Here is a 17,427-nt window from a genome sequence, read left to right as displayed (position 1 = left end):
AGTTAACGTTACATTTAAGAGAAGGAAACGGCAATAAGTAATAGAGATTGAACTGTTAACGTTATACACTTGCTTCTTAAGCAATAAGTGTTCAAATGAATCTTTTTATGTGATATTTCAGACGTGTTGAGGTTTTGTACATGTTTGCCAAGTTACACGACGTAACTTTGTAACAGCTGAACGGGAAGGCGCCATATTCTTCTTCTAGGCTGTTTATGGTAAGTATTAATCTCAACTGGTTTAGTCTAAGATTAATTTAATGTATTTCCTAGGCGGCAAAAAGTCCGAAAATGGTTTAAATTTATTATAATTCTGCATCAAAAATGTCGTCCTCTTTTTCGTTGACCCGTTTCCATTGAGTCCATTTATATACATAACGTTAACGTTAGTGGTTTAATGTTAACGTACTTTGCTTTCACACATGAGCCTTTTATACGTTTTTTACATTTTAGAGATCATTTGTGAACGGATCCTAAACATGTTAAAGATGTGAGGAGCAGCCTGCTTTATTTACCCAGAGACAGGTTAGCATTCTTTACTAAAACATGGGTTAACTGTTACTTTTGTAATACAACATTGCCTTGCATTATAAACCATTTTTTTTAAACTACCTATTCTAAAACTTAAAACACTTATTTATTTATTTTAATCTTTAGAACCCCTTTTCTCAATACTTGGGTTACTTTGTCAAAACTCTTCACACAGTAAGCACAACAGTGGTCTATGTGGGTTAAACTGTGGATAATTTATCACTGCTTTGGCACAAAATAAATTCAATGAATATATCTTTCAATTAATCTTTGCATGATTTCTTGTCTCTTACAGACAACCATTACCAAACCTACAGGCCAATCTGCACGTTTACATAGGCTACTCTTTTGAAAACTGAAAAGGTGACCTCAGTATTGAGAAAATGTGTCCTAGCAATTGTAAAAAAAAAAAAAAAAAAAAACCTGTAATATTCTAATTGTGGGTCTGTCATTTTACTAGATTGCTGAAAATTTCGACGCATTGTGTCCACCGACATTAAGGCGACCTTTTTCCATGGGCTTGATGAGTAACGAGTAATGGATTTTTGCGGTTGTACCAAGCCAAAGACATTGGAGAACTCAAGACCCTGATTCAGTCTCTTAAGGATGATGTGAGTATATGTTAATTTATTTTTAGAAAAATGGTTCCAGTGTCACATGCCTGATTAATTAAAATGTCCATGCAACAGCATAGGCGTGTTTCCACAATCGGGCCAAAATCGAGCATGCTAGTGCGCGTGCCAGGGCCTTGATCAGGCCTCAAATGGGCTTCCTCGGGGCAAATGGCCAGAGCTTTTTGGAGGTATTTTATTATATAAAATAAATGTATCATGTTATTTTATCAGGCAACCAGCTAACTTCAACATTTAAGACAATTTTCAGTTCAAAACTCACTTTAAGACACCAGCGAGTGTTGCGATTCGATGGAGATTGTGATCACTGTGAAGCAGATATATATTTATATGTGATGCTAAAGGCTACTTATGCTAACCATAGCGATAATAAATACACATGTTTTATGTCTCTTTTTTCCCTTTCCCTTTTTTTCCCATTTGTTGATGCTCTTTTATATGAAATGATTAATACCATTTGATTTAGAATGATTGATAAGCACTCCTGACACAAAGTAATAAGTTAACGTCACTGTAACATTTTTATTGTAAAACATTGGTCAAATATTGATACTAGAATCTCAAGTCTTTAAGTAATGGTGGGGTTGTCTGATGTTGTTCTAGGGAGCCATGTTAAGGGTGGGTTTGAGGGAATCACTGCAGAGCTACTGTCCTGAAAGTGGAAACGCAACTTGATTTTGGCCTCAGTGCTCGAGGTCCGAGGCTATTGGCCCTCTCCCGGCACGCTGTTTGCCCTGGCTTGCACTGGCCTGACAGTGGAAAAGTGGCTTATGACTACTAGTTTTTATTTAAAACAATGTTTTTCATTGCAGAGCTTAAACCAATGTAGAAGAGCAGTTGTCCTTTTTTGGGTTTCCTTACTTCCTTAAAGAGGAAACCTCCAAGTTCATCAAAATTTGTGAGGTATGTAAATATCATGTTTGTTGTAATACAATAAAGTCAGGGCTCAATGCTAAGGATTTTTTCTACTGGCTATCGCAGATACAAATATCATAGTCGATGCTTAAAGGAGAACTTCGGTCAATTTTAACATTGAGCTAATTTTTTGGTACATTTGGAGTGCTGTCAATACTGAAAACAACGACAAAAATCGGTGTTGCCTACACCGTGTTATCCTCTTTTTAAAATTTGCACCCTGTTGACTTCAATAGGGCAAGTGCTAAACCTGCTTTTAGCCTCTTAACATCCTTGATGTGTCATTACAAGTGCACAGCCAATGTGAGTGATTCCTTCAGCGTGAACACGTGTGACTCTGACTGCAGTAGATGTGAAAGATATCAATAAAAATGATGTTAATTCAGCCAGCGCTCATACCTGTGTATACAGTACATCCTGTTTTCGGTTGAAGTCCATAGTAATCGATTGTCGAGTTCACGCGCAATGGTTTAGTACCTATGATCACGCGCGTGAACTCGACAATCGATTACTATGGACTTCAACCGAAAACAGGATGTATACACAGGTATAAACGTGCTGGCCGAATTAACATAATTTTTATTGATATCTTTCACATCTACTTGGCTTGGGCGGTATTCGAATTTTGATACCGTCAAACCTCCTCCCTATTTTACCGGGGTATACGGTATTACCGTGACTAATTAAAAATTATGACATAATGGGCTCAGACGGCGTCACCAAACTGTTGGCTTGTGCCTACACCGTTCAGAAACTGAATGCCAGATCGGGCAAAAAAAAAAAAAAAAATCAAGCCCAACCCGTGCACGTTGTGTCTGAGTCCGGCCGACGGCATTAACTGTTATTATGAGCCCGAGCCCGCATTATTCAACATAATATCTGTGTGCGTGCAACAAGCAAGAAGTGCCTTTGTAATCCGGTGACGCGTGTCCATTGATTTTTATTAATAAAACTTTTCTGCAAAGATGGAAGTTGAATTTTTGAATTGTTTCGTTTAAAGAAATTGACGATCGGCATCTCCGTAGTGAACGCTATAGAGAGAAATGCACATCATGGATTACAGAGAGTACGTTAGGCTAGTCTATTTATTTTCGTTTTGAATGGTTTCGTTTAATGAAATTGATGATCGCATCTCCGTATGAACGCGCCTAGAGAGAAATGCACATCATGGATTACTTAGCCTAATCAGTGAGTAGCCTATTTCTTTCGTTTTTAATTGTTTCGTTTAAATAAATTTCAAGCTTTATTTATATATATTTGTCATGTCTGTGAGGCATAGCCTACACTGAGTTTCGGTTAATTTATGAGATTTCAATGCAAGTGACCGCGGCATGCCCATCATGTCATGATTATCCAGGCAATTGGTTGATGAAAAATTTATTAAAATTAAGAAACAAAATATACAAAATTCGTTTTAAAGAGGCCTTTTACAAAACGAAATTTATTGAAGTGGATCGTCTGACTCCCTATGCATCCCATCTTATTTGTGCCGTTAACTTTTCATAATCAACAAAGATGGAAAAAATAACATTAGAATATTTTAACAAATACGAAACTTAATGCGCTTATTTAATGAACTCGAGAACAAAATGCATCCTGGCAGCAGTGAGTGGGCGGTTGTTTCGGAGATGCGACATTAGGTTAGAGGTGTTTACATCTCTCGTATTTACCGCCTCTCCCTTCTCATTTGGTTGGAACCAGAAATATTGCCAAACTGCAACCACACATAAGCATTTTTTAGGCAATAAATAAATTATATATATTATAGGCTATATAAGTGCCGGTAATGACGGTATTGAAACTGATACCGGTGCTATTTTAAGATCCCGCGGTATCCGATATTACCGTAATACCGCCCAACCCTAACATCTACTGCAGTCAGAGTCACACGTGTTCACGCTGAAGGAATCACTCACATTGGTTGTGCACTTGTAATGACACATCAAGGATGTTAAGAGGCTAAAAGCAGGTTTAGCACTTGCCCTATTGAAGTCAACAGGGTGAAAATTTTAAAAAGAGGATAACACGGTGTAGGCAACACCGATTTTTGTCGTTGTTCTCAGTATTGACAGCACTCCAAATGTACAAAAAAATGAGCTCAATGTTAAAATTTATCGGAGTTCTCCTTTAAACAATATATCGTCCAGACCAAGAAAAGTCTATTTTTGTGTTCTAAAATATTTTATCAACACATCGCACTTTGTTGGACTGCAAAGCTATACGTTTTTCAGTAAAATAATTTATGTCACATTATTAGTGTCATGTTTGTTTTTTTTTTGTTTTTTTTCTTATGGGGATGGGGTTTGGCCAATGTCTTTTCTTTTTTTCAGGGGAGGGGGGTCTACCACATGTAGAATGTAAAGTTCTTTGGAGTAACTGAAATAATTTTAAGCTATTTTAACTGACGTGGCCAAGACCTAGCATTATTGGTTTAAAATAATTAAAACATTAAAGAACATTTGCCATTAATTGTACTATAGATTAGGGCTGAGCGATACATCGAATTTTCATCGTCATTGCGATATGATCTCGCACAATGAACACATTGCAACAGACAGCCTGACACGATGAATAATGCCTGGTTCAGATTACAAGATTTTTGTGTCTGTTACGATAGTCACGGTGTCAGATTACACGATTTTGACTCTTGACTCGTGTCATGGACAAGAAACGTCAGACTACACGTTGCTTTCCGGCCAGTCATCGCGTGCCGTCACACGCACACATTGACTCGCACGCGCACACACACACACTCACTGTCCCTCGCTCAATCACTCACTTGCGCTCACTCGCGCGCACACACACACACACACACACACACACACACTCGCTCACTCGCGCGCACACACTCACTGTCCCTCACTCACTCACTCACTCACTCACACACACACACACACGCTCACTCGCTCACACACACTCACTGTTGCTCGCACTCTCACTCACTCGCGCACACTCACTCTCGTTTAAATACTCAACCTGTCGTAGAGGACCGTTAAAAAAATTAAACATGCTAGTCTTTCTGTTGTGATGTCGTGAAGCATCGCAGACGCAACATAGGTTGTCGCCCACTATGACACTATACGAGATGAAACGATCAAATCTTGCGTCCCAACGCCCGTTGTCGTTTACGAATCCCCACGACACCCTACGTCAAACGGATCGTGCCAAAATCATGTAATCTGAACCAGGCAGGTAATAAACGTTTGAGAATCACGCAAAGAACCTATTAATGTGACGTTTTGAGGTCTTTGAGTTCTGTTTTATGAATCTGTTTCTATGTTTTCAGTTTCTGTGATCCGTTTTCCCCTGTCTTTTGTGATTTTGGTTTAGTCCTGTTTTCCCCGGTCTGTTTAATTAGTTCATTTGTGTCAGCTGTGTCTTGTTTATCATCCTGTTTGCCTGTGTATATATACCCCAGTGTTTTACTCAGTCTTGGTCTGTCGTCGTCAGATTATGGTTGTCTTTGTATGGTTAATGTTTGATTCCTGGAGTTTTGTCTTTTGATTTTGTAATCTGAAACCATTTCAGTTCTAATAAATAAATACTTTGTTTTTGAATTACTTAAACCTCGTCTCAGCATCCTGCCTGTTACAACCCTGACAGAACGACAGACCACAACAAAAAAGAAAATGTGCTGGGATCAACTCACAGGGGTAATTAAGGAGAGCCACGACCTGCTGGAGTATACGGTGAAGTTCAGTGATATGGCTAAAGACTGGAATGTATGTGATGAAACCATTATCACAGCATATATGATCGGTGCTGTAAGCGTCGATCCTCGTCAACTCCCCGATTTCTCGGGGTTGAGCTGGAGGGAAGCTGTTGCCATCTGCTGGCAAAGTTTTACCCCCCAGTACGCCTCACATCCAACCAACCCAACCGATTCAGTTCCAGTTCCAGTGCCTGAGGCGTTGGTGCCAGTTCCAAGTCTTGTTCCGAAGCCTGTTCTGAGTCCAGCACATTTTAAAAAGATCACCTGGCCCAGAGCACGAAAACTTATTTCTAATAGTGCTGATCTTGGGTCTAAAATATTTGACCCACCTTGGGTATCCGTTCGGAGAGCACGCAAGTTTTTTCCACATACCACCAGATCTACTGATCCTCTCATCAGCCCAGCCGAACCTGAACCAGAGCCTGAGCCGGTGGCGTCTGTTTCTGAGCCTGAGCCGGTGGCGTCTGTTCCTGAGCCTGAGCCGGTGGCGTCTGTTCCTGAGCCTGAGCCGGTGGCGTCTGTTCCTGAGCCTGAGCCGGTGGCGTCTGTTCCTGAGCCTGAGCCGGTGGCGTCTGTTCCTGAGCCTGAGCCGGTGGCGTCTGTTCCTGAGCCTGAGCCGGTGGCGTCTGTTCCTGAGCCTGAGCCGGTGGCGTCTGTTCCTGAGCCTGAGCCGGTGGCGTCTGTTCCTGAGCCTGAGCCGGTGGCGTCTGTTCCTGAGCCTGAGCCGGTGGCGTCTGTTCCTGAGCCTGAGCCGGTGGCGTCTGTTCCTGAGCCTGAGCCGGTGGCGTCTGTTCCTGAGCCTGAGCCGGTGGCGTCTGTTCCTGAGCCTGAGCCGGTGGCGTCTGTTCCTGAGCCTGAGCCGGTGGCGTCTGTTCCTGAGCCTTTGGCGTCTGTTCCTGAGCCTTTGGCGTCTGTTCCTGAGCCTGAGCCGGTGGCTTCTGTTCCTGAGCCGTCTGTTCCTGAGCCCGAGCCGGTGGCGTCTGTTCCTGAGCCCGAGCCGGTGGCGTCTGTTCCTGAGCCCGAGCCGGTGGCGTCTGTTCCTGAGCCCGAGCCGGTGGCGTCTGTTCCTGAGCCCGAGCCGGTGGCGTCTGTTCCTGAGCCCGAGCCGGTGGCGTCTGTTCCTGAGCCCGAGCCGGTGGCGTCTGTTCCTGAGCCCGAGCCGGTGGCGTCTGTTCCTGAGCCCGAGCCGGTGGCGTCTGTTCCTGAGCCCGAGCCGGTGGCGTCTGTTCCTGAGCCCGAGCCGGTGGCGTCTGTTCCTGAGCCCGAGCCGGTGGCGTCTGTTCCTGAGCCCGAGCCGGTGGCGTCTGTTCCTGAGCCCGAGCCGGTGGCGTCTGTTCCTGAGCCCGAGCCGGTGGCGTCTGTTCCTGAGCCCGAGCCGGTGGCGTCTGTTCCTGAGCCCGAGCCGGTGGCGTCTGTTCCTGAGCCCGAGCCGGTGGCGTCTGTTCCTGAGCCCGAGCCGGTGGCGTCTGTTCCTGAGCCCGAGCCGGTGGCGTCTGTTCCTGAGCCCGAGCCGGTGGCGTCTGTTCCTGAGCCCGAGCCGGTGGCGTCTGTTCCTGAGCCCGAGCCGGTGGCGTCTGTTCCTGAGCCCGAGCCGGTGGCGTCTGTTCCTGAGCCCGAGCCGGTGGCGTCTGTTCCTGAGCCCGAGCCGGTGGCGTCTGTTCCTGAGCCCGAGCCGGTGGCGTCTGTTCCTGAGCCCGAGCCGGTGGCGTCTGTTCCTGAGTCTGAGCCGGTGGTGTCTGTTCCTGAGACTGAACCGGTGATGTCTGTTCCTGAGCCGGAGCCGGTGGTGTCTGTTCTTGAACCTGAGCTGGTGGTGTCTGTTCCAGAGCAAGAGCCAGAACCTGTCAATTTCCCCATTAAAATTTTGGGGGGGCGCATACCTGCTAGGGGAACAGCGGAGGGTTCTCTGACGCGGTTCCCAATACCACCATGGCCACCTGAAAAAATAGCTCCACCATGGCCGCCTGAAGGGTCATCTCCACCATGGCCGCCTGAAGGGTCATCTCCACCATGGCCGCCTGAAGGGTCATCTCCACCATGGCCGCCTGAAGGGTCATCTCCACCATGGCCGCCCGAAGGTTCATCTCCACCATGGCCACCCGAAGGTTCATCTCCACCATGGCCACCTGAAGGGTCATCTCCATCATGGCCACGCCCACAGCCTGCTCCACCATGGCCACCTGAAGGGTCATCTCCATCATGGCCACGCCCACAGCCTGCTCCACCATGGCCACCTGAAGGGTCATCTCCATCATGGCCACGCCCACAGCCTGCTCCACCATGGCCACCTGAAGGGTCATCTCCACCATGGCCACGCCCACAGCCTGCTCCACCACGCCCACAGCCTGCTCCACCATGGCCACGCCCACAGCCTGCTCCATCATGGCCACGTCCACAGCCTGTTCCACCCTGGTCTCCTGACCAACCTGCATCCGCCTGGACCGTCCTGGAGTCTAGGATGCCCACCCCTTTGGATGTTTTTTACGGCGCGAGGACGCGCCTTTGGGGAGGGGGGAGGTACTGTGACGTTTTGAGGTCTTTGAGTTCTGTTTTATGAATCTGTTTCTATGTTTTCAGTTTCTGTGATCCGTTTTCCCCTGTCTTTTGTGATTTTGGTTTAGTCCTGTTTTCCCCGGTCTGTTTAATTAGTTCATTTGTGTCAGCTGTGTCTTGTTTATCATCCTGTTTGCCTGTGTATATATACCCCAGTGTTTTACTCAGTCTTGGTCTGTCGTCGTCAGATTATGGTTGTCTTTGTATGGTTAATGTTTGATTCCTGGAGTTTTGTCTTTTGATTTTGTAATCTGAAACCATTTCAGTTCTAATAAATAAATACTTTGTTTTTGAATTACTTAAACCTCGTCTCAGCATCCTGCCTGTTACAACCCTGACAATTAAAGTACTAAGACATGGGAACAGTATAGCTAACATTCACATTTGAATATTTATCGCAAGTCGTATCGTCATCGCATCGCAGCTTTTCCTCATATCGTGCAGCCCTACTATAGATTCTATGGACTATGCTTGCCTCTGTTTAAAACTCATTCATTGTTAACCTACAAATGCTTTGTAATTTTGTAATTTTATGATTCATAGTAATTTCCCTTTTCTCTTATTAGTCAACTGATGAGGAAGAGGTGGTGAAGGGGATGAATGTTGGGCTCTTGGTGGTCACAGAGGAGAACACTGCAAACCTTCTCCCAAAGGAAATAATTGATGTGGCTGTGGTGTTAGAGGAGGAGATTGTGCTTGATGGCTTAAAGGACGTGTCAAATGCCTTTGCTGTACTAATGGGGCTTCTTTATGCTCTGGATATCACTTACCCCGAAGAGGTCAAATATACATTTGAAGTACTCCAAAAAGTGCTCATGAAAATTGGTGGCGAGGCATGTTTGCGGAATAAGGAACAAACTGTTCAGTGTTTAGTGGAAGAGGATTTTACTCTCCCCTACTCACACTCACTGACATTCTGACTTGATGTTTTTATTCATCAACTTTGAAGACAAAATCTCAGAAACAAATATAACTCTTTGCTAGCTCTAATGAAAAGGAGAAAATCATTTTGTTCAAAGATATGCAACTTCAATGTAAGTGTTTATTTTTTATATATGTCGCATCTTTCTCACCTTTTTTACCCCTGACCTGTTTTCATGCCTGATAATTGAAGTAATCCATGTGACTCCAGTGGATTAAGCTCAAGTTTATGAAGTGAGAGCTTTGTATGCACAAAAAAAAAAAATATGAATGTGCGTTGAAGATTGATTGATTCATATTTTGTAAATATTTGTATTTTTGCACTAAGCACTCACATCACTTCATAAACTTAAGGGTTAAACCACTGGAGTCACATGGATAACTTCTATGATGTCTTTATTAAATTTCTGGGGCTTGAAAGTGGTAGTTGCATTGGCTGTCAATGGATGGACAAAAAGCTCTCAGATTTCATGAAAAATATCTTAATTTGTGTTCCAAAGATGAATTAATGTCTTACAGGTTTGGAACGACATGAGGGTGAGTACTGACAAATTTCATTTTTGGGTGAACTTACCCTTTAAATTCTGTTTGAGAAATGCTTTTTATTTGTTGAGATTTGTTATGAATAGTGGCCTGATATTTTGTGGTTTGCTTGTCAACAGTTTTCTCATTTCATTCACTTTATGAGGTTGTACATACTCTTATACTCCATACTTGTATTGTTTTATCGAACAGACAAAATATTGTTTTGAGCAAATGATTTTCATGTGTAATGTTCATTAAATGGGTTTTTTGTTTTTAATTATATTGCACTTAATTCAAGCTGATGTTAATGTCATCACACTGACATTTGTTTATTCTCACACATGCTTGACATTTATATCAGCAGCCTGTATCCTGTTGCTTTAATGTTTTTGTTTTTTTCAAACAGCAGTTAATTCTGTCATAGGCCTACTAATTTATACTAAGATATACTTGTCAGACAATTCAATGAATTCATATTTTTGTGAATGTTATAATAAATGTTAAAGTTATGGTTTATTTGTGCTCAGTTATTCCAGAATTTGTTTTAACAAAAAAGCTTTTGTCATGTTAAATTGTGTTGAAGTTGACTTAACTCATAATGAAGTTGACTTAACTCATAATTTTAAGGCAACCGTGTAAACTTCTTAGTTAATTGTTACAACAAATTATATGTAGTTAAGTTGAAGTTGACTTAACTCATAATGAAGTTGACTTAACTCATAATTTTAAGGCAACCGTGTAAACTTCTTAGTTAATTGTTACAACAAACTATATGTAGTTAAGTTGAAGTTGACTTAACTCATAATGAAGTTGACTTAACTCATAATTTGAAGGCAACCGTGTAAACTTCTTAGTTAATTGTTACAACAAACTATATGTAGTTAAGATTACGTTGAGTTAACTTAAAATAGTTTGTTCATACAATATTGAATTAAGTTGAGTGAATTTAAATTTGTAAGTTAACTTAATCCCTTTGATTGCTTGAATAAGTTGATACAATATTTAATCCTAAGTTATGACAACAACAAAAAACGTTAAGTTAAAAAATAATCTTTGATTCAAATAACAGAATAATAGTTGAAACAACAAAATCACTTGTTGTAAAAACTCACATTTTTAGTTTCAATGAACTCAAAATTTTAAGGCAACCAGGTAACTTACTTTTTTTAGTCAAACTAACAAATCATTTTTTACAGTGTAGTTTTACTATGCAGATCCTCATCTACATATCATTTGCATATGATTATTCATCCACGTGATAACTTAAACTTTATCACGTGGATGAATAATCATATGCAAATGATATAAACGGTACAAGAAACATTACATTAATACAAATCAAGTAGTTTTCTATCCTTGCCTTGTTTTTGAATAGCCTACATAAATCAAATAGTGTAAAATACATTTCAGAGAAAGTTTTTCTCAATCTTTTCCACTTGCCGAATTGTATTTTTAATTGATTTATATTTTTAATGGAAACAGATAGGCCTTGGGCATTATTTGCACGAAACTATTTTCTCAGACAATCTGGTATTATCATGATAAGCAATTATATCTGTGGTTAAAACATTAAAGCACGCCACAGGAAAAGTGTTCAAAAACAATCGCATCCACAACAAATATTTCTAATGATTGAATTTAAAATTTTTTTGTAACTTCAGTAATGATTTCATGTTTAAGTGTTTAACTCCATTAATTTGAATGGCATATTTAATATAAATGTTTATATCAGAAGTATTTTATTTATTTAAACTGTTATTTGCGTCAGTTTCACTAAACGGCTCAACACGCTCGCTGCCGCGGACATTTAAGAAGGAATGGATTTTTGCTTCAAGTGAGTCGTGACAGGCTTGGTGATTGAAATTGTATTTGTATAATCTTTCTGTATATGTTTAATTTTCTTTAGATTTTCTGTATAAAAGTGACCAAAAATAAATTTAACTCCAGCTCACCATCGGTGTCGCCAAAGTGCTCCATCTCCAAAACGTTCGTACGCATGGGTCAGAGTTTGCGTGCAGGTGCGCAAATTTTCCCGTCAAGTTTTTCTTTATAAATCCCACCTTTTGCGCAGGAACTGGCATACGCATGTTTTCAGCCCCGTTTTGTGCGTACGCAAGCTTTATAAATGAGGCCCCTGGTCAGTACATGGAATGATGATGAGCAAAATTATTTTATGTGCCTTAATAAGGCACAAAAAAATAATTAGGTCACGAATCTCATTTTGCTATTGGGTCTCAGAGAAGGTCTCGATATCTTAACTTAAAAATAATGTCAGCCTTTTTTTTTCTTTCTGGAATGTAGTGCTGTAAAAACTCGGATATTACCCTATGCTGTGGAATGCAGTGAAAATACACATTTTCCATTCCAGAGTCATTTGGTTCTAATTTATCTCTACCATCTGTAACTTACTTTTGCCTCGTTCTGCAGCAGCACAACACAAATATATAACCAGCCAGATAGAGATCATATACTGTAGTGCATGAAAATGGCCACCAGGTGTAGACAAAATTAAACTTTTCAAGATCCACCACTACTTAAAATTAAAATCACTACTTTCAGAATTTTTGCCTTCTAAAGGTTAAAATATTTCGACATTTAACAAACTATCAAACCTGCATTTGATTCTGTGTGGTGCAATGGGCTATATTATACAACTCTACAATATGGCATAGGAGGTCAAATGTATGACAATTAATTCCATGCAAAGACAGATAACATTTGTAGTTAATGGTGTTCAGACGCAGGAGGGGAAGAAGAAACCAGTAAAATAATGTTAAGATTAGGTGGAAACTTTAATAGCTGGCCATATACAAAAATAGATAAATACTAAAAACTATTTTACAGAAATAAATGTTCTGTGAAATTATTTGCATAATCTTTGTCTCCCTCTGCTGTAGAAACATTTACATTTACATTTACATTTTACATTTTTGCATTTGGCAGACGCTTTTATCCAAAGCGACTTACATTGCATTCAAGGTACACATTTTTTTTTTACATTTTATCAATGCTTGCTTTCCCTGGGAATCGAACCCATGACCTTGGCGTTGCTAGCGCCAACGCTCTACTGTTTGAGCTACATTTTCAGCAATAATTTTCATGAGCCATTACTATAAAACAATAAACTGGTGTGAAGTCACACACACGTCAGTGTGATCGCTTTGTGTCTCTGTGTCTTCAGTCTCTGTAGCGGCTCCTTATTCACCATCAGCTGATCCTGAGGAAACTGGACTGACGTCTAAATACTGAGAGTCCTACAATAAAACACACAGACAGTCACATATGAGTATGAGACATTACTGCTGTCACATCACATCTGGAGATCATTTCAGGAAAAACGCAGCCATAGATATTAATGAAAAACTAATAGATTAATAACAATAAATGATAACTCTCACTTTAACACTTACACACGCACACACACAAATTAATTCCAATTGAAACAAAAGTTGTGCACGTAAACATGTAAGAGATGAAAATATTCATATAGACCTAGCCTATTCATAGATCATATTCACATCACAGAATTAAACTCTTATTTAAAAAGGTTTACAGAGACTAAAGTGGAGCTGAATTATTAACTTATATTCACCAGTTACACACATATGAGACCTGTTACTGAAATTGGGTCAATTTAAAGGCTTGAAATAAAAATATACTCACAGTAGTATAGTTCCTCCAGTTTATAATGTGGATCATCCTTCAGATCAGAGAGCAACTTCACTCCTGAATGTCTTAGTTTATTCCCAGACAGATCCAGATCTCTCAGGTGTTCAGGGTTTGATCTCAGAGCTGAAGTCAGAGCAGCACAACCTTCATCTGTGATGCCACAATTCCACAACCTGTAGAGAACAATGACACACTCTTCACTCTCTCAGTTCAGATCAGATCAGTTTAGCAGTGAATCCATTATTAAAGAGAAAGTTCAAACTTAAAGCACAAATTTATATGTTTGATGGATCATTAGACTGAGATCTAAAATGTCACAAAACATGATCATATTTACTTCTCAACTGATCATCTAAAGTATCATTACATCAGGAAAAATAATCTCTTATTTGCACTATATTAAATGTCTGTCTTGTGCAAAATCTGTTTTAATAAATAACACTATTCACTACATGTTACTTAGATTTGTGTGGAGTATCAATGTGTGTGTGTGTGTGTGTGTGTGTTTGTGTGCGTGTGTGTGTGCATGTGCGTGTGCGTATAAGTGTGATTTTATTTTACAAAATTAAAAACTATACTTTAGAAAGTGTCAATGCAGAAAGATGAACATAATTAACAGTAAGAATGAATCCAGCATGTTCTTCATTTCTCAGTTCTGACTGTGTTGAGCTCGAGTCTGTTTAAAGTCAAGAGACTGAAATGTTGATTGTGTGTGTGTGGCGAGCACGACGAGGTCGAGGGCCGTGGGAGGACGGCGCGAGGCTGGTGGCGTGATTGATAACGAAGCGACACGTGCGCGACGCACCGGTCTCGCATCTCTCACGGAGGAGCGGAAGCATAAAAGGAGGAGCGACGAAAGTGGTGATCGAGAGAGGAACAGGCCTGGACTTTTGTTGTGTTTTGTTTCTGTTTTATTGTGACAGCAGTCGTCCGTGAGGGGCTGCTGTCCTTTACTTTCGTTTTGTATTTGTTTTATTTTTATCATTAAAAAATCTTTAAATGTTCGCCGGTTCCCGCCTCCTTCTTCCCATAACAACATACCTTGTTACAGTGTGAAAGTGTGTATTTCAGTGTGACTCTCAGTCCTGCAGTATCATGTTACTGAGGATCAGCTCATGTGTTCAATCATTTACAGCTCAATCAGCTGAACTCACAGCAGCAGAAAGAGGCTGAACACTTCAAATATACTTTACATTGTGATTCATGTGTGAGAGTCAAAGATGATCTTACCCCAGTATCTCCAGTTTACAGTGAGGATTCTGTAGTACATCAGATAGCAAATTCACTGATTTTCCTATTTTATTCCCAGACAGATCCAAATCTCTCAGGTGTTCAGGGTTTGATCTCAGAGCTGAAGTCAGAGCAGCACAACCTTCATCTGTGACGCCACAATCCCTCAACCTGTAGAGCAGAGGCGGACAGAGTACACAGCTTCATTACTTGAGTAAAAGTACAGATACCCCTTGGTAAATTTTACTCAAGTACAAGTAAAAGTACAACAGTCAGATGTCTACTTAAGTAAAAGTACTGAAGTACTTGTTTTTAAAAGTACTTGAGTATCAAGAGTACATTTTCTAAATATTGCATTACTACTGCCACAGTGCTTACATTGGTAAACACAGCAAACACTTGAAGCGAAAACTATCATTAACTTTGATAAATTGACAGAAAATTGAAATAGTCTGGCGAGGTGGGGCCACGGGTTGGCACATTCCCGGGATGGACCTGCTGCGTCTTCATCCATTGTTTCGTCCATGGTTTCGTCTCTTATCTAAATCTGACCATGGAGTTGACTTTGGCGGAAAGCTGAAGGTAATTGCTGATAGGCTGTCCTAATCAGTGGCGCCTGCACAATCCAATCACGTTTGAGAGGGAAACAACATAAATCTTTTTTTTTTTTACAAATTTTTAGAAGTAGTAACGAGTACTCACGGTTATGGATAGAAATGTAGTGGAGTAAAGAGTACAATATTTGCCTCTCAAATGTACTTGAGTAAAGTCATGAGTACTCCCCAAAAATGATACTCGAGTAAAGTACAGATCCCTCAAAATTGTACTTAAGTACTGTACTCAAGTAAATGTACTCCGTTTCTGTCCGGCTCTGCTGTAGAGAAAGTTCAAACTTAAAGCACAGATCAATATGTTTGATGGTGATCTCATTAGATTGACATCTAAAATGTCACAAAACATGAACATTAAACATCTAAAGTATCATTCAATCAGGAAAAATAATCTCTTATTTGCACTATATTAGAAGTCAGTCTTATGCAAAATCTGCTTTAATAAATTACTCTATTCCACTGATTCTCAAACTGTGGTACACAGAGGAATCACTGAATTAAATATAAATTTTACTGGTTGTTGATGCAATGATGAAAAGTTCAACGAAACTGCTATCATGGCTTCAATCTGGCAGGAGAAGTGCAGATCAGTGTTGCGTTTCTCAAAAGCATTGTTAGTAGTAGTGGGAAGTTCTGATCATTTTACTTACTCGGATCTTTGAATCTCGTTCATCAAAATGAATGAATCTTTTTTTGAGTTATTTCGTTCATTTCAGCAGAATGTATTTAAAATGTTACATGTTAGCCAAATTCCCCAAACACATCAAATGTTGATCACATTTAGAATAAGGAAAAAATTGCAATGCAAGGAAAAGACCAAATTATGAGAAACAGAAACGATTAATTAATCTTGGTCTTCAGGCTATGCAGTCTGTTAGTTTACCTCACCTCCTGAAGCCATTCTTCATCCCGTGACATCCTCATAAACTGAGCTATGTAGTCTGTAGTACCGGATACAGAATTGATTAGCTCACGTTTCGAGTCTATCGACTTCGGGTTCGAGTCATTCGTTCATCACGTGACAAAAGAACGAAAGACTCAGAAGAATTTTATGGACACTTTCTAGACGCAGCCAGGGGCAGGAGGGTGTCAGGTTTGGGGACCACACTATTTCGTCTCTGCTTTCTGCGAATGATGTTGTCGTGCTGGCCCCATCAGACCAGGACCTTCAGCATGCACTGGGACGGTTTGCAGCCGAGTGTGAAGTGGCTGGGATGAGAATCAATGCCTCCAAATCCGAGGCCATGGTTCTTAGTTGGAAAAGTGTGGCTTGCTTACTTCAGGTTGGTGGAGTTCCTGCCTCAAGTGGAGGAGTTCAAGTATCTTGGGGTCTTGTTCACGAGTGAGGGAAGGATGGAACGGGAGATTGACTGACGGATCATTGCAGCTTCTGCAGTAATGCGGTCGATGTACCAGTCTGTCGTGGTGCGGCTCAGCTCTCGATTTACCGGTTTACCATTAGATTGAGATCTAAAATGTCACAAAACATGAACATAAAACATCTGAAGTATCATTCAATCAGGAAAAATAATCTCTTATTTGCACTATATTAGAAGTCAGTCTTATGCAAAATCTGCTAAAATAAATGACACTATTCACTACATAGGTTAGTTTTACTATGTTACTTAGATCTGTACTATGCAATATGTATGGAGTATCAATTTGTGTGTGTGTGTGTGTGTGTGTGTGTTTTGGCAGTGAAGGAAATCTGTGGCACAACACTGTTTGTTTTACTTTCACTTTCCCTTTGCGTGAATGGGTGGTAGTGTTTCAATTAACTACGGAAGGAAGTTAGAAATAGGGAAGTGTGTCGCATAGACATAATAAATACATAGACGCCCTATTAGCCACTGGATCGTACGTCAACGGCGCCGCCATACTGCGGAGGGCAACTTTCCCATACCTCTCATAAGGAGAATTGAGAAAAATGCCTATTTCGTGTGCTGCTTGGGGCTTTACAAATCGCCACACAATTAAAAACAGGTCTCAGGGAATTACCTTTCACAAGCAAAACTGAAAATTTGTTTCTGGTTGTATTTCATTTACTATTTTTATTTTCAGAGGAGAAAGGCCGCGAAATTTAAAAATACTACTGTTATTGTGTCACGAAATGTAGTTTTAAGAGTTTT

At 40.7% G+C, this 17,427-nt stretch overlaps 1 protein-coding gene, 1 long non-coding RNA gene and 1 pseudogene across 4 annotated transcripts in view; 1 reads left to right on the top strand and 2 right to left on the bottom strand.

The window, feature by feature from the left end:
- Positions 1-170: 170 nt before the first annotated feature.
- On the top strand, positions 171-9,634 carry LOC311297637. Of its 2 annotated transcripts, XR_014628853.1 has the most exons (5): positions 171-218; positions 453-524; positions 991-1,141; positions 1,975-2,065; positions 8,909-9,634. It is a non-coding gene; the product is annotated as an uncharacterized lncRNA (long non-coding RNA). The 2 variants fall into 2 exon arrangements; XR_014628854.1 differs by having other exon boundaries at positions 185-524.
- On the bottom strand, positions 7,673-8,235 carry LOC311296869 (uncharacterized protein; the record flags this gene model as incomplete). The annotated part of the gene is made up of 2 exons (XM_084418853.1): positions 8,153-8,235; positions 7,673-8,077 (listed from the first exon to the last, which is right to left on the bottom strand). Exons 1-2 carry the CDS (start codon positions 8,219-8,221, stop codon positions 7,673-7,675), a joined length of 474 nt encoding a protein of 157 aa, XP_084274979.1. The 5' UTR covers positions 8,222-8,235.
- Positions 9,635-12,561: 2,927 nt separating the features above from the next.
- Positions 12,562-17,427, bottom strand: part of LOC311297548 (NACHT, LRR and PYD domains-containing protein 3-like) — a 42,448-nt pseudogene continuing 37,582 nt past the window's right edge. Inside the window, exons 8-10 of the transcript XR_014630305.1 lie at positions 14,688-14,858; positions 13,452-13,630; positions 12,562-13,042 (exon numbers count right to left, since the gene is read on the bottom strand). The product of XR_014630305.1 is annotated as an NACHT, LRR and PYD domains-containing protein 3-like (transcript). The remainder of the gene's footprint in view (positions 13,043-13,451; positions 13,631-14,687; positions 14,859-17,427) is intronic.

This window comes from Rutilus rutilus (genome assembly GCF_951802725.1).
Source record: "Rutilus rutilus genome assembly, chromosome: 9".
NCBI lineage: Eukaryota > Metazoa > Chordata > Actinopteri > Cypriniformes > Leuciscidae > Rutilus > Rutilus rutilus.
The sequence above is the reverse complement of the archived record's forward strand: the minus strand, read 5'-3'. Positions and strand labels throughout refer to the sequence as shown.